This window comes from Meles meles, chromosome 12 (genome assembly GCF_922984935.1).
Source record: "Meles meles chromosome 12, mMelMel3.1 paternal haplotype, whole genome shotgun sequence".
NCBI lineage: Eukaryota > Metazoa > Chordata > Mammalia > Carnivora > Mustelidae > Meles > Meles meles.
In genome coordinates, this window is record NC_060077.1 from 21,761,722 (window position 1) to 21,785,062 (window position 23,341).

A 23,341-nucleotide genomic window follows, 5' to 3' on the forward strand; every position below is an offset into this window, starting at 1 on the left:
AGGATATGATCACGCTGTGTTCTCGTAGGATAGTAGGTACCATATACCAAATTGAAAGACAGGTCGAAGAAAAATTACACTGGCTGATCTCCTAAGGAGCATGTTTTAGTTTGTGAATCTGTTTGCCCAGACTAGACACGCTTGGGCCCTGAGGGTCCCAGACTGGTTCACGTCATCTGAGGGAAGAGCCGGGGGCGGTAGGTCTGGGTGGTGTTCAGGGGACGAGGAAGTACAGGCAACTTGTGTCCAGTGAGTCAGCGTTTTTACCAGTGGTAGAAACAGAATGTCATCTGTCAGTCCTTGGAAAGGAAGTGTTTGCTTTAAAAAAGCTGTGAAAAGCTGACATTAATCTCATGGGTGGTAATGAAGGTATGCTTTTCACATGGTTAGAAAAATAAATGAGTCTAAAAGTGGAAGCTTTTTGTGATGTGTGTGTGTGTGTGTGTGTGTGTGTGTGTGTGTAATTGCTGCTGTCCTCTGTCTGTTTGGTTCAATTATTTGGTACAGGCTGCCATGACTTATAAGATCCTTCTCGAGTGGTCCCACTATTCCATCTCTCATTTCGTCTTTGCCAGTGGTCACTCAGGATCCGAGCTGAAGTTGGCTGAGTTCTGCAGCCCCGTTGAAGCTTACTTGCCACATTGGCTTGGGGCTTCCTGTTTACTCCTCTGTCACCCCTGTAGACAAGGGCTCCTCCGGGGCAGAGATGAGGGAAGATTCACTGTGTATATCCCTGATGTCACCCACAGTGGCCAGCTGTCTCACCGAAAGGATTCGATTCATGCCTTTTGAATGAATGAATGAATGATTACACAAACATATGAATGTATTGCTTTTCCTCCCCAAGAGCATGGAGATACATAGATATTGATTGGACACTGGGGCAAGCGGTATAGCAGGACGTGAAAGACTTGCCACAGGACACATGCCACAGGACACAGGACACATGCTACATACCACAGGACATGCAGGGGAAATCCAAGCGACTTACCTCTGCAAGAGTTGGCTAAGAGTTGGGGAAGGCATCACGGTGTCTGTGACCCGACCTGGATCCTGGAGGATAGGCAGGAGGTTTGCAGGTAAAAAGGAGGCAGTAGGAGGAATGGTATTTACAGAATCATTGAGCGGTGACAAGAATCAAGCATGGCTGCTCCGTGAGAAAGACAGTGGCCAAATGTGGTTGATGAGGTGGGTTGAAGCCCCTTTGGAAATGCTCTCTATAACACGCTAAGGAGTTTGGATGGCGGATGAAATGAGAGGCCCTTGGAATCTTGTAAATGAGATAATGGCGTGGAAAATTGCTCTTGGAAACAAAGATGATGCTGTAACCCCAGCTGGAGACTCTCTGGGCCTCTATCTGTCCCTCCTCCCATGCTTAGCCATAGAATGACGCTGTCCCTGTGCTGTTCCTGATTCAGAAGTATTCTGGAGAATGGAGGTGCATGGGTTCCAACATGATCATTGTAACCGATTTGAAGGGACAGTTTAAATCCTGAGGTTTTAGTAGCTTTGATTAGGTAAGCCACTGACCCCATAAATGTGTTCATCCTTCTAATTGTATCTCTCCAGGGACTTTTGTTAAGTTGATGTTTTTTCTCTGACCAGTGAAATTCAAGTTATATTTTAGTGTCACCTTAATATCAGGTAATATCTTGCAAAGAAAAAGGCATTAAAATGCTGTTATGGATTGTCAAAATATTGTAGGAAAAAACACAAAGGAACTTAAATTCACATTTAGCTTAATTGGGTTGTGATTGTCTAAATGTAGATTGCCTCATGCTGGAATGTTTAATGTTATGTAAATTACATGCAAGACTTCCCTGCCAAAGATCTGGTGAACCAAGGAACCTTGAGAAGAGTTGACATTAAACCACACCAGACACTTTTACAGACCTCTTGAGCCTCTATCTGGCAGAATGCAGTGGTTTTAAATCTAGTGGTGGAGTTTTTAATTGTGACTTTGGATAATGTAGCTCTATTTTGGGTGTTTAATGAGCAGTTAGTGGAAAATGTTTAGTAACTACATATAAAAGAAAGCAATTTCCTTTTGGGGGAATTGAATCTTTGTATGACTGCTTAGTCATCTCATCTTTTAAAAAATCTGCTTTTTGGGTTTCTTGGTGGTCAGCAATGGTAATCACTCATTAGTATCTGACTTCTTACAAAGCAGTCTCTTATCTTCCCTTATCTTCACAACTACCTTATCACCCTCATTTTTTTTTTTTTAGGTGATACGTCACATATCATTAGAGATACTTGTTAAAATGCATTTTGTTTTAGACATCAGAATAAAACAGACTTAAATCTTATAGAGAATATAGAGGCTTTTAAGAATGGGAATTGGCTAAGTAGGTCATAAATATTATGTAGTTTCTCTGCTAGTAAGATGTTCAAGTACGACTTAGCCTACCTAGTTATTGGCCAGTAGAGAGTAGATCTTTCAAGAACTTTAGTAGCAGAAAAAAATTTTTAAATTATGATATAATATTTATTATACTTACCTTGTATTTATATGGCAGAACCCCAGTAGGTCATGACAGGTAGAGTTGATATATCTCCAAACATTTGGCATTAAATTAAAAAAAAAATTCATTAGGCCTCCAATCAGTATACAGGGTTTTATATATAGTATGTCGGCCTTATTTTGATGAGGAGGTATGTAAAGAAATGGTTCACGAGTCTGGAGGCCAGAATTTGATTATTTATTTATTTATTTTAAAAAAGATTTTATTTATTTATTTGACAGAGAAAGAGAGCGATCACAAGGAGGCAGAGAGGCAGGCAGAAGGTTAGGGGAAGCAGGCTCCCTGCTGAGCGGAGAACCTGACTTGGGGCTCGATCCCGGGACTCTGAGATCATAACCTGAGCCACCCAGGTGCCCCCAGAATTTAAAAAAAAAACAACAAAACTTTCTTTAATGAAAAATTTAACCATGTACAGAGAAATAGTATAATGAACTGATGTAGCCATTACTCAGCTTTATGTGGGATCAACACATAGCCAATCTTGTTTCATCCATACCGCCCAAGTCCCTTTAGATTATTTTGAAGCAGATGTAGACATAATATATCATTTCATCTGTCAAATTTCTATAAGTATCACTGAAAGATAAGAACTCTTAAAATATAAAAATATAATGTAATACATGGCCATTGCTAAAAAAGTAATACTTAACACCAGATATTCGGTCTGTATTCACATTTCTCCAATTTTTTATAAGTTTTTTTAAATTTGAATTGAGTTTTAAATGAAAATCTATCCATTATGCCTGTTATTTATTTATTTATTTGAACTATAGGTTCCCATCCATCATTTTTCCTTCTTGAATTCCTTTTTTCTTTCTTTCTTTCTTTCTTTCTTTTTTTTTTTTTTTTTGCTAAAGAAATAGGGTCAGGTGTTGTAGAGAATTCCCAGCCCTCAAGGTTTTGCAGACCACCTCCTTGTGATGTAATTTTAGAAAACCCAACTTTTTTGAGTATAATTCACACAAAACAAACTCATATTTCAGGTGTCCAGTTTGGCAAATTTTGTCTGTACCTGTGAAGTCATTACCAAAATTAAGATAACAAACATATGCATTGTGTCATCATTTAACAATTCTCAGTTCTCTGACACCAACTGGTTATCCTGCAGTTTGATTCAGTTCTGATGCGAACCACCTAGAGTGGGCACAGACTCCCAGGTTAAGGAATCAGTCCCACAAGACTGCCCCACTTCAGATACCAGCTGCAAATGGGGTCCTACCTGCATTACTGTCTGTCTGGCTGCAAATTTGAGGGTTCCTGTGACCCTCCTCTTATGTTTGATAGTTCACTGGAATGACTCCCAGAACACAGGAAGGTGCATACTTATGGTTCATTTTAAGGATATAAATCAGGAACTTAAAAGGGCCTGTTACATAGGTCAAGGTCTTGGGAAGGTGTAGAGTGGAAGGCTTCCCAGGAGCACCTCTGTCCCAGCACATCTATGGGTTCACCAGCCTGGAAGCTCTCTAGACCTCATGGTTCTAGAACTTTTATCCAAATTTCATCATGTAGGCATGATTCATTAAATCATGGTCATTAGTAGTTGAACTCAATCTCTAGTCTCTCAGGTGTAAAGTGGTAGGGCGAACATTTCCAAACCTCTAAGCACATGGTTGGTTCCTCTGGCAACTAGCTCCATCCTGAAGCTGTCTATGGTCCTACCAAGAGTTACCTCCACTAGCATTAACTCAGGGAGGGTTGAAAAGGGCTTATTATGAATAAGATACTTCTATCATTAAGAAATTCCAAGGGTTTTAGGAGCTCTGTGCCAAGAACTGAGACAGAGACCAAATATATATGTGTTTATGTATATTATTTTACCATATACATCATCCCCTCAGTATTTGCTCCTGCCTCTTCATAATCAAACACTGTGTTCTCTCTTTTTCTGACTGTCTTTCTCTTTTGATCTGGCTTCTCTTGCTCAAAATCATTATTTTGAGTACGATTTAGGCAGATTGGATGGCATGGACAAATTACTTAAAAGACACAAGTTATCTAAGCTAATACAAGAAGAAACAGAAAATGTAAGTAGTCCTACATCTGTGGAAGTGGAATGTATAATTTCAAACCTTTCCACAAAGAAAATTCTACTCACATGGTTTCACTGATGAGTTCTATCAAACATTTAAGGAATAATTAATACTGTCAGTCACCAACTCTTTTAGGAAATAAAGGAGAAAGGAATATTCCCCATCTCCTTTTATGAATCATAGCCTGATATCAAAAGCAGAGAAAGTGATTGTAAGAAAAGGATAAGACTTCTGTACTGAGAGCTACAACGTAGCAATGAGAGAAATTAAAGAAGACCTAAGTAAACGGAGAAGTATATCATATTTATGGATTGTACACTTCATATTATTAGGAGGTTAATTCCCCCTAAACTGATTTATAGATTCAGCACAGTTGAAATCAGACCCCCCTCAGACTTTTTCTGGGAAGAAATTTCTGGGGAAAAAACTTAAATGGAAATGCAGAGAACTTAGGTTAGCCAAAAAATGAACAAACAAACCAACCAAAACCCCCACAAAAGCAATAAAACAAGTTGGATTACCAGATTTAAAGACAACTTTAAACCTCTAGCAATCAAGACAATGTAGTATTGATGGAAGGGTAGACATACAGATCAATGAAACAGGATATCCGAGAGACAGACCTACCCAGATTTAGTGTTGAATCAACAAAGGTGCCAGGATAATTCAGTGGAGAAAGGATACTTTTTTTCCCCTAACGAAGAATGCTGGAATAACTAGGTATTATAAGGGGAAAAAAGAACCTTGAGCTTTTACTTTGCATCATACACAAAAAGTAACCTGAAATGAATCTAGGCTTAACCATTAAAGCTAGAACTTTAAAATTTCTAAAGGAAAATGTTAGGTTAAAAATCTTTATGACCTTGGGATGTGAAAGATTTCTTAACGTGGTCCACCAAAGAAATAATAAATTGGATCTCATTGACTAGACACTTGTGCTCTTGGAAGGACTTCATGAAGGCAATGAAGGCAGGGTGTGGACTGGGAGAAAATATTATGATCACATAAATCTGGCACTGGACTTGTCCAGGACATAGAATATTTACAGTTGAGTCATAAGACAGACAACTCAATTAAAAGGTAGGTAAAAGATTTCACTGCACACCTTACAGGAGAAGCACTCCAGTAATCTAATAATGTCCAAACATACTCAACATCATCATTCATTAGGGAGAAGGAAATTAAAATAAACTACTGCTACACTACCTAACAGAGTGGCTAAAATGGAAAAGACTGACAACCAAAGTGTTGACAAGGGATATGGGGGCAACTGGGATTTCACACATTGTTGGTGGGAATGTAACATCACACAGTTTGGAATATAATTCAGCCATTTTTCATAATGTTAAATATAATTAACCATATGACCAACAATTTCACTCCTAGATATTTACCCATGAGAAATGAAAACATGCGCCCATAAGAAGACTTACGCACAAATATTTAAGGAGGCTTTATTTATAATAGCCCCATCTGGAAACGACCCAAATGTCTTATCAGCAGATGAACGGGCAAACAAATGGTGGAATATTCATACAATGCCATACTACTTGGCAATAAGAGGGAACTAAATTCTTTTTTTTTTTTTAATATTTTATTTATTTGACAGAGAGAAATTACAACTAGGCAGAGAGGCAGGCAGAGAGAGAGGAGGAAGCAGGCTCCCTGCGGAGCAGAGAGCCCGATGTGGGGCTCGATCCCAGGACCCTGGGATCATGACCCGAGCCGAAGGCAGAGGCTTTAACCCACTGAGCCACCCAGGTGCCCCAAGAGGGAACTAAATTCTTATGTGCACAGCAGTATGGAGGAAGCTTGCTTATGTCAACTGAAAGAAGCCAGACACAGAAGACAACATATTGTATGATGTTATTTATCTAAAATTCTAGGACTGGAGTAAGTAATCTGCATTAAGAGAAAGGAAATCAGTAATTGCCTGGATCCTAGCATTTGGGAAGACTGATTGCAAAGGGTCATCTTTTGGGGTGATAGGAATATTCTGTATCTTGGGCACCTGGGGGGCTCAGTCAGTTAAGTGTCTGACTCCGGCTGAGGTCACGATCCCAGGATCCTGGGATGGAGCCCTTTGTGGGGCTCCTGGCTCAGCAGGGTGTCTGCTTCTTCCCTTCCCTCTGCTTCTGCCCCTCCTCCCTGCTCGTGCTCTTTCTCTCTCTTAAATAAATAAGTAAAATCTTTAAAAGGTATTTTATATCTTGATTAAGATGGTAGTTGTAGGGGCGCCTGGGTGGCTCAGTGGTTTAAGCCGCTGCCTTCGGCTCAGGTCATGATCTCAGGGTCCTGGGATCGAGTCCTGCATCAGGCTCTCTGCTCAGCAGGGAGCCTGCTTCCCTCTCACTCTCTCTGCCTGCCTCTCTGCCTACTTGTGATCTCTGTCTGTCAAATAAATAAAAAAAAAAATCTTTAAAAAAAAAAAAGATGGTAGTTGTATGTGAAAAAGTATTGATACATAATAAATATGCATTTAATTATATAGATTATACCTCAAATAGTTTGTTTTAATAAGTTTTTAAAGGGGGGTGCTGCTACCAATTTTTTCCCCCCAGTGGATGATAGAGACTCAGTTTCTACTTTTTCCATTTGAATATTCACTTTTGGTTCACTTGTTGAATAATCCCTAGTTTCTCCACTTTTCTGCCTTCTCTGCCTTATATCTTGAAGTTCCATATTTCTATGTTCTCTATTCCATTTCATTGTTTAATTTGTTTATCCTGTCTTCATTTTAGCTTCAGAGTAAGCCCTGTTGTCGATATTCTTTCTTTGTACACGTTTTTGCTATTCTTGATCCCGTGTTCTGCATACAGTTTATAAAGACGTAATCATTTCTTTGTTCTATGAAGAACTCTCTGCAGTAGTGATGGGAGTTGGGGTTGAAATGATTTTATAGATAACTTTGGGTAGATGTTGGATTTTTGCAGTATTCCATCTTTCTGTTCATAACTGTGGTGTACTTTTCCATCTATTAAGATTTTCTGTTATGTCTCTCAGCACATTTTGTAATTTTCCCTACAAAGTTCTTGCACATATTTTGAAGGATTTATTTCAAGGCATTTGGTGTTTCTTATTTTATCTTAAGTGAAATCTTCTAATTATGTTTTCTCGCTGTTTATTGTTGATGTATAGAAGTGTGGTTTTTAAAAAAAATCTCAGTCATGTATTCAGGGAACATTTGCTTTTGTTTCAGAAAGAAGCTCACTAATCGATTAGCAGAATGTGTCACGTGTACGCATGGTCGTGTGTCTTTTGACGAACAGTGGTGTTGAGGGCCAGCTTTCCACAGTCAGTTCTTAAGTTATTTTTGGTCAAGAGTCCACATGTCAGGTTGGCCCTGAGTCCCAGGAGAGGACCCCAGCTGGAGCCATGATGCCCCCCGTTCCATCAGCCCTTTGTGCGATCGTGGATGTTAGTATGAGGGCTCTCTGGTCGGCCAGCGGCCTTGAGTTCAGACAGCCATGTGTTGTCCACACTGGGGTGGTTTCTCCTGATACAAGCTGTCACCGCTAAAAACGTGTGCCTCTTCTCTTTCAGTATCCGGAGTGTGATGCAGAAGTATCTTCAGGAGAGAAATGAAATCACCTTTGACAAGATTTTTAATCAGAAGATTGGTAAGTGCCACTTTCTCACTTGGCATACCGTGAGCTCAGTGGTGGTTTTGGGAGGCATTCCCGTTGTGTATAAATGCATAGTGCTTTGGGTGGTTTATAGCTCAGCTGGGGAGGAAGGAGGTTTCATGTAATAATAAGATACTGAGTGGTTTCTTACATCCCTGGTAATGTCTTGTGCATAAGCTATTGGGAAATACATTAGTTTGGTTCGAGGTTTTAAGGCAGTTGGGAGGTGCCAAAATCAAAGGATTGGATCGTTGGTAACCAGAAAGAAACACTCTCTACTTGGACCCAGGTCTGAGGTCCCCAGCCTCCCTCACTGCTCTTGTACTTACGATGATCACAAGGAACTGGCATGGATCTTCAATAACATACTGCAACCCTGTGGCTGGCCATCTCCTTCCAAAGCATGGGACTGGCTTACATGATCTTACCACTTTTCACAGGCTGATTTATAGTCTTTGCATGCTGCCCAGTCATCGTCAGCTCCACATCAGTCACTCTTATCCCCGTGACTCCCTTCCATCTTACTTAGCAGGTCTCCAGGACTCCCCTGTTGTGTGCCTAGAGGTCAAGGAGCCATCTCTCTCCGGCTGGTACCCAGCTCTGCCCAGTGCTGGTCCTGGCCCATGCAGGTGTGTGGATATACCTATAGGCCTGCTCTCTGATGATCAGCAGTTAGTGCCTGGAGAAATTAGGACTGAACAGGGTTTGCTTGAGTGTGGGGTTTCAAGGCCTGCAAAGCAATGGGTTATTGTGTTCTCGCCTCCTTCCACAGAACTGCCAGTGTGTTCAGAGGTGACTGTCCACTGGGTTATGTAAGAGCTGGAATCTACCTATTTTTCTTTTTCTTATGCCCCCAAATCAGTTCCTGCTGTTCAGGAATTTCCTGAACAAGATTTTGTTCTCAAGAGGATAGGATTTGGCCTGCCAACTGGCTGCATTATTGATCTGCCCATAGTAATGTGATAAACAGATAATTCTAGGATTTTATATGAAATCACCTTAGCTGAATATAACAGAATGGGAAGATTTTTTTCCCTTCCTTTGCTCCTTACTTGCCTCCCACAATTATTCAGAGAATGTTTGCCGAGGAGCTGTGTCATGGTTTTTAAATTATTTTAACCCTAGAGGATGTGACTTATTTAAATTTAAAGAAACTATGGTTGTACTAAAGTTTCCTGGAACTCAGATCCCCACTGAGACTGAATATCCTTTGCAGTGAGTCTGGGTGGCCCTGCCATTTACAGGTTAGGACACAGAGACTCAGGTTGGTGAGGTGACGTGTTCTCATTTGTCCTCCTCCTTCTCTGGTCATTCTGTAAAGGCTCTTGGGAGGGAAACAACAAATCTAAAATGTACAGTGGAGAGGGTCACCCCATAAGAATCAGATTTTTTTTTTTTTTTTTTTTTTTAGAAAGAGTCATGATGCTCTGTTGTGTTCAAGTAAAGTAGAAGTCGATGCAGAAAGTCTTGGATTTTGGTAAACTTTTGGTCTAGTTTACAAATTAGCCATCTACTAAGGCAATACAGCTTCTGTGGGTAACCCCCTTAGTCTAGTGGTCAAAAGTTGGGTTCTGGGTTCTGGACAAGCAGATGGAGAGTAGCCCAGTCATCAGGATTTGGTATGGGAACAGAGTGGTGGAAAGAGTTTGACCTTCATCTCATGTTTTATTGCTGCTTCTCACTGTGTTCACGGCGTTTGGTTAATTGTCATCTGTATAAAGTCTCCCCTTTGCTTCTGCTTTTGTGCTAAAGAACAGAAAATAAAACTCTCCCCATAATAAGAGAGAAATGCCTTATCTTTGGGAGGGAAGGGAAAAAAAGGAATGACTTATTCTTTAGTTGAATTTAAAATAGCGATCTACGGCTTTACTGAGATCTGTTTTACACAGCATAAAACACCCTCCTGTCACGAATACGGTTCGGTACTTTTTAGTGTGTTCACAGCCTTGTGCAAACCCACACCACAGCCTCCTCTTAGGACATTTTCAGCACCTCCCAAAAAGAGGCTCCATACCCATTAGCACTCTGCCTCCTCCACTCCTAGATACCCCCAGTCTAATTTCTGCCTCTATAGATTTGCCCGTGGTGGGCATTCCTTCTAGATGGAACCAGACGATGAGTGGCCATTGCATGGGACTCCTCGCAAATCATTTTCAAGGTCATCCATGTTACATTATGTGCCAAGAGCTCATTCCTATCTATGCTCGGCGGTCTTCCACTATATGGCTGTGCCATGGCTTGTGTATCCTTGTGTCTGTCAACAGACGTCTGGATTATTTCCAATTTTGGGCTATTATAAATAATGCTGGCATGGGAGGAAGGCGGGTCTTGACCAGTAATTGGAGCAGGTGGTTCCCCATTACTAAGGCATACTGGAGGACTGTGGCAAACCTGCTATCCCCTGAGCTCGCAGGCCAGTCTGTAAGATATCCTGAGGATTCTTTCTCCCATTGTGTTTTCTGATCCTCACACCTTTCCTGTCTGCCGTCCCCCCAACACACGTGCAGGCCCCCACGCATGTCTTTCCCATTGTTTTGATCCAAACCTTATAGGAGGCTGGCCCCAGGAGCCCTTGACCTGAGTGCCTTACTGGCATGAGGGTGGCCTCACGCCCTAGGCCAGCTACACGGGCTCTGTCCCAAGGGCGGCTTCATGGGGCACTGGTGGTCTGGAATTCTATTGCCATTAAACAGTTTTAAAGAATTTTAAAAGGTGCTTAGATGAATAAATAATTTCTTCCTCTTCCCTTCCTTCCCCTTTGTGAACATGGAGCCAGTCGGGGGAAGCTGAGTCTAAACTTGGAAGGTCATAGGAAAGAACAGTAGCTGCCTGGGGGATGGGATGGGGAGAGAAGAGTACGTGGTCACCTGGCCAAACACAGATGTGCAGCTACGTCTGGCATGGCCGCCTTGGCTTCTCCTCCTGCTCTCCGGCTTTCTCCTTTTTGGCTGATGTTGGGGTGGGGGCAGAAGGGAAGGGGGCCAGTTCTGTGGGTCCTCCATCTTACCATTTCAGAACGCTCACCTCCTTTGCCTTTGTCTTTCCTGTCTGTTCCATCAGCCCCTTTCCATGACTGTCTCCATGTGTCACTGCCTTCTTGCTTTTCTGTGGTTCTGTTGTTTCCCTTTCTCCCTGTTTCCCCTGCCTTTCCCCTCCTTTTCTGCCTTCTGGCACCTTCCACCCTCCCTGGTGCTGATGCTGAGCACGTGGTTTTGGGGGATTGCCTGCAAGCATGTGCGAAAGTGCTTTGTGAAACGGAAAAGGTAGAAATCTCTCCTTCACTGGGCCTCTGAGGCTTTGTTGAGATGAAGGCTGACTGGATGACCTGTTTGGCTCCACCCCAAACCAGGTGGGATGTCGTTAGTTTCCTTACCTATAAATGTGGGGGTCAGAATAGTACCTACTGCACAAGGCAGTTGTGAGAAATGTCTGTGACACCTTTAAGATGGTGGTTGGTTCTCAACAGATGCTCCATGAATGAAGACTCTGAAATGGAATTGTATTTATTATAAAAATATTGAGTCATGCCCCAAAGTGGACTAATTTTTCCCCATATGTATGCATCACCCACGTTCATTCTATTGCAACATTCTGCTCTCCCAGCCTCGTCCATCCCCTCTCTGTGTGCGCTAAAATATTTTAAAGCAATTAGCAAGCCCCTTACAGGGTTTCAGCCCTATAGGCATCTCTAAAAATGACAGGTGTTTTCTTATACAATCTTCATCTCTACCCCAACCAATGAAGATGATGATTCTTAGTTTAATATCTAATGATGATGCTTCTTGTAATTCTGAGTCTATAGTCAGTTTTCTTCTGATTAACTTAAAAATGTCCATTTACTTTTGGTTGGTTTAAATCAGGATCCAAATATTGTTCTTTTATTGTAGTTGGCAGTAATGTGTCTTTTTAACTGAGAACAGGTGACTCTGCCCTTCACCTCCCCTCCCCACCCACAGGTAATTGACTTCTTGAAGAAACTGGGTCAGTCATATTGCAGAATGTTCCACGTTCTGGATTTTTCTGTTCGCTTCTTCCTGAGATCATTTAAATTGCACTTCTATTTTCTGTATTTCCTGTAAGCTGAAAGCTAGCTCTAACAGCTTATTAGATTGGTTCAACTGTTTTGGCAAGAGTGCTTCACAGGTGGTGCTGTGTACTTCGTGGCCGGAGGCATGTGACACATAGGTGTTGCTTGGTAGTCCTGGCTCTAGAGTGGGTTCAGGTATGGTCAGCTCTGCAGTTCCCCATTAAGCTTTCATCTGCTGTTGGTTTCATTTTCCTGGACGCTAGCTGCCTAAATCGCTTATTTTTTTAGGGAGTTGCCAAATGGGGGTTTTCTAATTATGCCATTCCCTCCATCTTTATTACTTCTGCTCATCAACTGAGGCTATTTGGTTGCCTTTAAATATAGCTCATGTAGGGGGATGTCTGGGTGGCTCAGTCTGTTAAGCGTCCAACTCTTGATTTCGGCTCAGGTCATGATCTCAGGGTTGTAGGATCAAGCCCTGCATCAGGCTCTGTGCTCAGCGCAGAGTCTGCTTGTCCCTCCCCCTCTGCTCCTCCCCCTCAAATGCATGCTCTCTCTCTCTCTTTTTAAAATAAATAAAATCTTAAAATAAGTCCGGTTTATGTTGGAAAGGTAGATGTGCTTGGCTGAATCTGAAGGCAGCTCCTGTGAATTTGGCCTCCCAGCATGACTTCCACAAGCAACCCAGTGAAGGAGATTTTGTAGAGGAAATCAAGGCTGTGTTCGGGTGGGCTTCATCTACTCACACCAGCCCTTTAAAAAGCAGAGCATTTCCTCAGGCTGGCAGCAGAAGATGAAGACAGAGAGACCGAAGCACGGGAGCCATTAGACATGGCGTTCCCAGCTTTGCAGGTGCGGGGTGGGGTGCTGAGTGAGAAGGTTGTGGGTGCTCTCTGGGTGCTGAGCAAGGAAACCAGGACTGCAGTCCTACAACCGTAGGAATTTAATTCTGCCCGCAGTCTGAATGAGGTTGAAGGCAGATCCCCCGGGGCCCCGGGTAAGTCCTGGCCTGCCAACACTTCAGCCTCGTGAGCCCCTGAGCAGGAAAGCCAATGCGGCCCACCAGGATTTCTGAGCTCCAGAACTGTGAGCTCAGAAATGGGTGGTGTTTTCAAGTCACTGAGTTTGTGGTGATTCATTACACAGCGAGAAAAAACTGATACAGCAGGATAAATGCTTAATTCTTTGTTTTTAATTGCCAGTTTTCAGAGTAAAAAATAAGTGACAGCCTGCTTTATCTTCCTTCTCCTCCTTATCCAGAAATTGTATGTTGTAATGGACATCAATTACCCTGGTCCCTAATTTGCTGTCAGTAAAACTTCTGCATTTAGGTATTAACACAATGTTCTTGGTTTGGCTTGTCCAAAGAATGGTTTTAAAGGGATACTAGTTATTACTGAAAGGCAGTCAAATGAAATTATCAATTCTGATTAAGATTTTGTTACTGTTTGCTTTCTATAAGATACACTGAAGTAATCTCATAATATGCAAGTGAAGCGCATGGGCTTTGATAAATTCCATCCGTCTGTCAACAATCTACTTAGCTCCTCTGTCTGCCTACCCCCTCTAATTAGAAGGCGGTGTTTCTGATTATAAGGAGACTCCAAAGTAGGCACTTAATTCACGAGGTATGCAAATGTTACCCTTGTGTTCCAAGAACCCATGGCTAATGTAACATTACATCACCTCCTGCCAGGGAACATCTCAGTGGGTAACATGGACTCCCATTCACGCGAGTGGAAATTTGCCGTGTCTAGCCCGTAGTCTTCTGCATCCGACTTCTTTCATTTCATTCAGTGTCAGATTTTGGAGGTTCAGCCGTGTTGTGCCTGCCAGTCCTTCACCCCCTTTGGAGGCTGAATTAATATTCCATCATATGGATAGACCACAAATTCTCTTATCCGTTTGGATTATTCCCACCGTCTGTTATAAACGAGTGCTGCCGGAAGTGTTCATGTGCAAGTGTGGCCATAGGTCTCCAGCTCTCTTAGGTATACGACAAGGAGTTTTGAAATTGCTAGGACGTTTGGTATGCTCCTGTTTTACTTCTTAAGAAATCGCTCTAGTTTTCCAAAGAGGCTGTACTACTTTTCATTCTCAGTGTCAGTTTATGAGAGTTCTGGGCTTACCGTCGTCTCATCAACTCTTGCTCTTGTCTTTCTGGTCATTGCCAATCTCACGGGTCTTGTGGATACTTCATGGTGGTCTCAATGTGTGTTTCCCTAACAGTTAGTGACACCGAACATGTTTACACTGATTAGCCTCCTTTTATCTTCTTTGGTGAAATGCCTATTTAAATCTTTTGTCCATTTAAGAAATTGTCTTTATATTGTTTATCATATGTGTGATTTACAGATATTATCTCCCAGTGACTGGCTTTCCCCTTTCATTTTCTTAATGGTGGCTTCTGAAGTGCTGAAGGTTTTAATTTTGATGAAACTCAACTTACATATTTTTTAAAATTGTACTTTTGTGTCCTATCTAAGAACTTTTCTAATTGAGTGCTGTGAAGATTTTCTTCTGGAAGTTTTATCGTTTTAGCTCTTACCTTTAGGTCTTTGGTTGATTTTTGAGTTAGTTTTTGCATGTGATGTGAGGTAAGGGTTTAAATTCATCTTTTTTTTTTTTGCATGTGGATATCCAGTTGTCTGAATACATGTGTTGAAGAAACATTTCTTGGGATACCAGGTGGCTCAGTGGTTAGCGTCTGACTCTTGATTTCAGCTCAGGTCACAATCACAGGGTCATGAGATCAAGCCCTGAGCAGGGCTCCATGCTGGGCATGGAGTCTGCTTGATATTCTCTCTCTCCCTTTGCCTACTTCCCTGCCCCTGTCCCGCTCATGTGCTCTCTCTCTCTTTCTCAAAAAAAAAAAAAGAAAAAAAAATTTCTTTTCTACATTGAATTGTCTTCACATCCTTGTTGAAAATTAATTGACAATAAATTACAGGATTTATTTCTGAACTCTCAATTATGTTCCATTGATTTCTGCCTTGGGCTAGTACCACACTATCTTGATTACTATAGCTTTATGGTAAGTTTTGAAATCAGGAAATAAAAATCCACCCACTTTAGTCTTTTTTTTTTTCTTTTTTCTTTTCATAATTACTTTTGACTTTTTTTTTTCTTTTCATAATTACTTTTGACTTTTTTTTCCTTTTCATAATTACTTTTGGCTGTTCTGGATCTTTCCTTTTCCATATGAATTTTAGCATCAGGTTTTCAATTTCTGAAAAAAAAAATTCTGCCGGGATTGTCTTGTAGCTACAGATCAATATGGAGAGAATTGCCACGTTAACAACATTAAGTCTGCCGATCCATGAAAATGAAATGTCTCCACGTTTATTTAGGTCGTCTTTAATTTCTCTCAACACTGCTTTGTGGCTTTCAGCCTTTTACATCACATTAAATGTATTCCCAAGTATTTTACTCTTTCTGATGCTATTTTGAATGGAATTTTTCCCTTAATTTCATTTTTGGCTGTTCATCACTAGTATGTGGAAACAGAATGGGTTTTTGTCTAGTGGTCTTGGATGCTGCCATCTTGCTGAACTAGGTTATTAATTCTGGGAGATGAGTGTGTGCCTGTGAATTCCTTAGGATTATCCCCATAGAGAATCTTGTCTCAGAATAAAAACAGTTTTATTTCTTTGCATTCTGGTGCCTTTCCTTTTCAATTTTTACTTTTCACTTTGATTTCTTAAATATTTCCTAGGTTGGTCCCAAATATATTTAGCATGATTTCTGAGAACATTTATGTAGAAAGAATGCATAAATTCTATTTGGCATCTGGGGTTAAGGCATAAGAAATATACTTGATATGGGCTTTGGGAACAAAAGTGTGTTTCATTATAAAAAGAATACATTAGAAAAATAGAAACTATCACCTTTCGAAAAAGATTTTTGAGCAGTTTCTATAGAAACAAAAGTGAACACAGATATAGGTACCTATTTAAAAAGAATCGATAATTATGTAAGACTACAAAAATAGTAAACACACACACACAGACACACACACAGACACACACACACACATACACCCCAAGCAACACAGATAAAACATTTTAGGATTACTCTTTTGTTAATTTCAAAGAACAAATTTGCCAATTTTTTAAATTTATAAAAGTATTGTTTGAAGTGTTCTGTGCTTCAAAACATAAAAATGGTTAAAATCTGCAAAAAAGAAAAAAAAGTGTAACTATGCAACTCTCTCTTCAGAGGCCAGGGTCAAATTTTAGCAAATCAAGCACGCTTGCATTCGGTTGTGACTAAGGGACTCTGAACCTGGGAAGCAGCTTCAATCCTTGTGTTCCCTCTTTGCTCCCCGCTTTGTTTGGAAGTGTGAGCCGCATTGACAGTGGCAGAGCCGGGCTCCTGCCCTAGCTTATCTGTGCAAAACTTTCTCCAGCCAGCCCCCATGGAGAAGAAAAACCCAGGGCCCCATTCAGTTCTGCATCAATTATTCTTGCCTTTGTGGAGACTTTTAGCGAGGGAAAGAGTTAAAGATCCATTTAAACTTTCAAAAAGCAGAGATAAACACTTGACTAAGCACAGCTAATTGGATTTTCAATTGAAAAGGCCAAGGCAGCAACAGGCACCCCGCTGGAGGAAACCTTGGAAGGTTAGGGGCACCAACTCTGAACATTACCAACTTGGGTTTCTAATAAGAATGCTGCCCAGAGAAGACAGACACTGGACAAGAGGGAAAGGCTGATCCTTAAAAACCTGCTGGCAGGGGCTCCTGGGTGGCTCAGTGGTTTAAGCTGCTGCCTTCGGCTCAGGTCATGATCTCAGGGTCCTGGGATCGAGTCCCACATCGGGCTCTCTGCTCAGCAGGGAGCCTGCTTCCCTCTCACTCTCTCTCTGTCTGTCTCTCTGCCTACTTATGATCTCTCTCTGTCAAATAAATAAATAAAATCTTAAAAAAAAAAAAAAAAACCTGCTGGCAGGCGGTCTTCTCAGCTGGCTTCTCACTTGACCTCCAGCAGCCGGGATCTGGGGTCGGCTCCTCCAACAGGACCCAGCCGGATCTGGGGGACACCGCCTGCCCTGCCCTGTGGCCTTTTACCACTCTGAGAATGTGGGACATTGGAGAGAGTGGGAAAATACTTATTAGGACTGACTTTCCTTTTTAAAGCCATCACCCAGGTTTTAAGATGAGTTAGAATGGTTACTTCCAAGAAAAATTCAGAACAGCTCCATTTTACCAGAATGACCAATCCTTTCCCATCTGCTAATCACTAGACGCTGGGAATGCTCAGGTAGGGTGGCTAGACCCTTGATCTGCAGGCTGGCAAGCCATGATCTTTTAAATGCTTGCTGTTGAATTCTCCCTGATTCATTCTTTCTTTCTAAAGATTTTATTTGTTTATTAGACAGACAGAGATCACAAGCAGGCAGAGAGGCAGGCAGAGAGAGAGAGGGGAAGCAGGCTCCCTGCTGAGCAGAGAGCCCGATGTGGGGCTCTGGGATCCCAGGACCCTGGGATCATGACCGGAGCCAAAGGCAGAGGCTTTAACCCACTGAGCCACCCAGGCGCCCCTCCCTGATTTTTTCTGAGTTGGCTTAGTAGGAATTTTGTTTAGTTTGGGATGGTGATGGCTGCCTATGTGCCAAGCACTGCCCCGAGCATTTCATTGCTGGGTAAGAGAACATGGCCAGAGGCACGGAGGCAAAGCCTGGATTAGGAGTTTTGTCCTTCACAACTGCCTGGCACCAGGAAAAGTTAGAGTAGAAATTAGCATGCAGATGGAGTCCCCCCTCCCCTTTTTAAAAATAACATATCAACTGTACAGTTCCTATTTAATATGTAATGATACTAAAATCCAGAATTTGGGGACTGTGCACAAAGATCTTTCTGTAGCAGATGTAGTTATGTGCTTTGCGAAATGAGACATTCACAGTTGAATATGTTTTGATCCAGCGCTTTGCTGGAAATATCTCTTCAAACAACAAGGCACATGGGGAAGGCGAAGACCACGTCAGGCCACAGAGGGCTTCCCACCCCAGCCTGCTCTCTCTGCAAAAGGATGCATGGGACTCCCACAGACCTGTGTCATGTCAGCACCCAAAGTGTGTTTACTCCTACCGGAGAGTCCCTGCAGTTCCCTGAGGGGGCTCCTGGTGATGTTTCTGAGGCCTGAGTGTGAATCTCAAGGTGAATGTGGGGCGGCTACTCTCTTAGCAGGGAGGGAAGCGTAGCCAACCAGCCAGCGTCTGCAGCTGACTCAACGGTGTAGCTTTCTCCCTGGCAGGATCCACATATTTTAGGGGAAAAATGCACATGCTCTAGCAATATTAGCAAATGTGGGTTCTTAGTCTCTATTGCTAGAGAATGCCAAGGATCTAGGAAACATCCCCTTTACTGGCCAAGCTGTCCATCAGCTTTTTGAACTGACAGTGAGGGCGATGACGGGACTCTATTAGGATTAAAAATAAATAAATAAATAAACAACCCAACTGTGTTATGAAAATTCAGATAGTAGTTTGCTGTCAGGATATCCCTTGTTTTTAGCTGTTTTGGAAATGCTTTTTCTGAGGATTTTCTATCTTATTCTTGATTTTTGTCAGTGTTTCTACTTCAGGTCAAAGTCACAACTAGGAAGCGTAGCGATACGCACTGAGGTGGTTATTAGGGTTTGTTTGAAATCTACCACTAAAAACCCTGTCACCGATGCAGTAAATTTTGCCATGGGCTGCACATTCTTGTCAGTGCCGGGAGTGCCCGTGAACAGTTCTGAAGCCCGTGCCCCCACGGAGCTAATCTAACATGCCACGGAGGAGACAGACTGACAAATATATACAGTCCCCATGGTGGCACAGGTCGAGGAGAATCTCAGAGCCCCAGAGAGGAAAGGCTTGCCAGCGGCGGTTTCAGATCAGGGTGGCCTGGGTGCCTGGGGGCTGCAGGCCAGGTGCGGGAGGTTGGACAGGCTTTGCGGGCCATTGTGAGGTGTCGGCTTCCACTCGGAGTGAGCTGGGTCGTGGGAGACTCTGAGCACTGGGCTGGCACACACTTACTGAGGCGTTCACAGAGCAGATGGGCTGCCATGGGAACGGGCCGGGGAGGCAAGGATGCAGGCAAGAGGTGATTTTGGCATTTGGACGAGTAGGGTAAGTGGAGGTGGCGAGAGGTCACTGAGTTAGAGCCTGGAAGACGGGGTTTGTAATGCGGCCCATTGCGGCACAAAAGCGGGTGTGGGAGGACCAGGGATTGCGGGGGACACAGTGTCCTCTGGTTCAGGTAGGGCCGGAGGGTGAAGGAAAGGCTCAGATAGGAGGCTGAGGTCAGAGGGCAATGGATCTGTTCCCGCACCTTGGAATGGAGGGAGCTTGATCTGCGCTGGGCCACCTGCTGGGGGCTGCTGTCACATGTCCTCTGCATTCTTCCTGATGCTGTCTGGTTGCAGGCGAGCTTAGAGCTTTGTCGCCACGCTGATCACTTTCTGCTCCCTGAGGAGCGGAGAACATTCTTCTGGGAAAGAAATCCCAGCCACAGTGGGGCAGGCTGACTTGTGCTGCTCTCTCAGGGAGACTGTTTTTAACAGTGGAACACTAAGACTCTAGGGCCCCTTTTTAAAGAAATAAAAAAATTTCTTTTTAAAAAAGGGGCATAGAGGGAGAGAGAGAATTGGAAGCAGGCTCCACACTCAGCGTGGAGCCTGACGCGGAGCTCGATCTCATGACCCTGAGGTCATGACCTGAGTGGAAACCAGGAGTCTGAGGATTAACTGATTGAGTCGACCAGACGCCCCAAGAAGCAAAGTTTCTTACCTTGGAAGATGCATTTATTCTCCACGGGAAAAAAAAATTTTAATTGAAATTTTCATTGCTCAGAGTGTGGAAGAAAGTATGACTTACAGATGCTCGCCTTCAGAGTTTGCTCTCAGAATCCGTTTGCTTGCCATATCGTTTGTGACTATTTAAGACGATTGGAGCTCGTTTTGTTCTGTGGCTCCCACACTCACGCCAGCAAGTGGGTTCAGAATTGGTGGTCGAAAAGAACTTGAGACAGAATGGCTTTACTGGGAACATGGATTTGGGCCACCCCTTGTCCCCATTTCTTCTCATTTATGATTTTCAGAATATACCTGAGTTCCTCAGGAGATGCCACATTGTTACTGATTTTTGTTTCTTTGTTTACAGCTAGCCATGCCATATGCTCTTGTTCTTTAAAAAAAAAAACAATTGTAGAAGTATATGCATGCAAAGAAACATCCACCTTAAGGATCGAGTTTGACTTTGGACAGAAGTGTACACGCATGTGACTTCTACCAAAGCCCTTGCAAACGGACCCATTCCATCGCTTTAAAGAGTGCATCCTTGTCCCATTGTATTCAGGTCCCCCCAGCCCCGGGCAGCCCCGGATCTGCTCTGGCCTTTACCAGAAGAACATTTAAACAGACTCCAACCGAGTGCACTCTCTGGTGTCTGGCTTTCGGTCCCGCCAGTGTCCTTCCTTGAGAGTCATCCACACTGTGGCTTGTCCAGAACTTAGTTTCTTTTGTTGCTGAATAGCATGCCATCCTGTGGACTTCACAAACCTCAGTGCTCATGGACATTGGGGGTGGGGTGGTTTCCAGTTTGGGGCCATTAGGAATAAAGCCACTTGTGGACATTTTTACAGATGCTGTCCTCCTGCTTGGTAAGTGGCTGGAGAGGAACTACTGCCCCTCCTCCACCCCAGGGAGAGGTGCACGTATAATGATGGTTAATATCATTGAATGAATATTCCCTCTTTATCTTTAGGAGATGTCCTCCTTCATCCTGCTGCTACATTGTTCTGACCTCTGCACACCCCCTTTTGTGTTCGTGTTTGCATGGTCTATCGGGTCTCTCATCTCTGCCTTTTAATTAGAATATCTGCCTAAATATTTACATTTATGGGAAAATAATTATCAGTACAGTTAGATTTAAGTCTCACATCTTCCTCTTTGTTCTTCTGTTGCTTTTTTCTTCTTTTGGATTGAGTATATTCTAGTATATTATGTTGCCACTCCTGGCTTATTAGCTGTATCTCTTCATTTAATTTTTATGTTGTTGGTGTTTCCAGGCACCTTGGATTCCCTGAACTCCCGGTGCTTGGGGCCTCCTCCTAACATCACGGTTCAGAAAGTACCACTCCCGGCCAAGAGCTGGCCCATCCTGGGGCCCTCCTCTTTACCTCCCTTCTCCTCCAGACCGTAGCCCCTTTTATGTCTGAAAATAGTGGCTTCTTTCATTTTGTCCTGTTTTCTGTTACTGTCTTAGGCCTTGCGGTGTAATTTTATTTTTAAGATGAAGTTATTTGTCTAGGTGGGAGGATGGGTTAACTCTCTGGACCTGAACAACCGGGAACACCCTAGGCATGTACTACCATTGTCGTGGTTTCACAGAGTGCTGGAAGGTGGTGGTCAGTTTCTGGCTGGCCCAGAGCAGCACAGGCAAACGGGAGAAGTAGGAGCCCTGGGAAGGGCTGTTTATCAGTACTATCGGGGGATGAGGACAGCCGTTAGCAAGCTCCTAGGTGCTCAGTGCTCTCCGTCCAGATGTCAGTCTTCAAAATAACTTCCTGGCTTGGCAGTGAAGTGACTCAGCAGGCGTCTTGCAGACCAGCAGGGGCTGAGCTGGAATTGACCTCACGGAGCTGGCATCGGCCCCTCCGCAGTGCCAGCCCTTGGTCACCGTGCTACTGGTCTCCTGGAGAGGTTTTTCCTGAGGACGTAGGGTGTGTCTTATAAGATGACCCCATGCCAGAGCTTCCATGCATGAAGGGGTTGGTTTTTTCCTGACGTTGCTCCTTGTTGTCAGGACGAGGCGGTGGGATTCACTTCCCACGCGAATAGGTCCCTGAACACCTTCATTGTCTCCATCACACGCCGCTTTCTGTTGACGGGAACAACACCGCAGGTGTTCTCTGGATGCTCAGGGTCCCCACCTGTGTCACCTGTGTGGCCCCGTCTGTCCGTGTCCCACGCCGCCCTCTCCTTTCCCATCGCCACCGCTACCACCTGAGCTGGGAGCTAGGATGACACCCAGACCCGCAGATTTCAAGCCTGACTCTCCTATTTTCACGTTCCTTCCCTTTACTATCATAAGGTGCTCTGGAGACAGCCTTCATCGGGTCCTGTCGCGTTCTGCGCCTGCCCTCAGCCCCCACGACAGATGAAGTTGTGCTTGCTGCTGTCATTCACAGCGCCACAGTGGGCCTCAGCCTTTCCCCCTCGTCTTTTTCCTGTGGTGCCACCTTCAGTGACCAGCGTTACGCGCTGTCCCCTTACACCTCCCTTTGCGTTCTGTCCCCCTCTGTGGAACGCCTTCGTCTGGCCGGTGCTGTGCTCACAGGTCCACCCGTGGGAGGATCAGCTCAACCCCCCCTGATTTCTGACTATAAACCATCCATTTTCTGATGTTCTTGCTGTACTCCCCGCATGTGGCACGCCTTTGGCACTTGCTGTGGAAAATGTAATCCTACTGGGTCCCTCTTTCCTGCTGGTTCCCTCACTGGAGTTTAAATTTCTTGAGACCAGAGATCATCCCTGATATGCCGTTCCTTCTTTGCAACTCTCAGGCATCTAGTTCAGTATTTTACACAGCTGAGGAACTGACTTTCTTTTTGGTTGGCTTTCTGCCTTAGTGCCAAATTCTCTCAACTGCCATTGCTCTAAAACTCTAACTTGCAGCATTTTGGGTAAAGAGTCTATTTGTACATGATGTGTTGCTTCTCAGTGTGGTGACAGTACCCTGGGGGTTGGGGGGAAGCGACGGCCCACCGATCATATGCCCAGAGGCCCCTCAGTCCCCTCCACCGTGGCCCCTGTGGGTGTCTGTGCACCGTGGGGCCGGGTGTTTGTCTTGGCCCTCGGAAGTGGAGGGAGGGCTCGGTCGGGCAGCTGTTGTGAGTCAACGGGTCACAAAGCAGCAGCTGTGCAGCTGTCCCCTCTGTCCTCCTCCTTGTGCACATGGTGGGAGGAACATTCACTTTCGAAGCCAGCATTGCTTCCCACGGCAACATCCCCGCTTCTGGGAGATGGTCTAAGGCCCCAATGTCACTGCCTGTCAAAAATTAGACATAGTATGTAACTCTATAAAGCACCTGTTTCATTTAGTTGACAAACTAGTCAGCTGGTTAGAAGGTAAAATGAATTGGGA

The 23,341-nt window shown here is 43.7% G+C and overlaps 1 protein-coding gene across 4 annotated transcripts in view; it reads left to right on the top strand.

The window, feature by feature from the left end:
• The window catches only part of GRK3 (G protein-coupled receptor kinase 3), a 122,867-nt gene that overhangs the window by 17,158 nt on the left and 82,368 nt on the right, over positions 1 to 23,341 (top strand). For all 4 annotated transcript variants that reach the window (XR_006821034.1, XM_046024742.1, XM_046024741.1 and 1 more), the window contains exon 2: positions 8,102 to 8,178. Coding sequence is in view for 3 of the 4 variants with exons in the window: in XM_046024741.1 (XP_045880697.1) it covers positions 8,102 to 8,178 (77 nt within the window). In the remaining variant the exon portion in view is untranslated. The remainder of the gene's footprint in view (positions 1 to 8,101; positions 8,179 to 23,341) is intronic.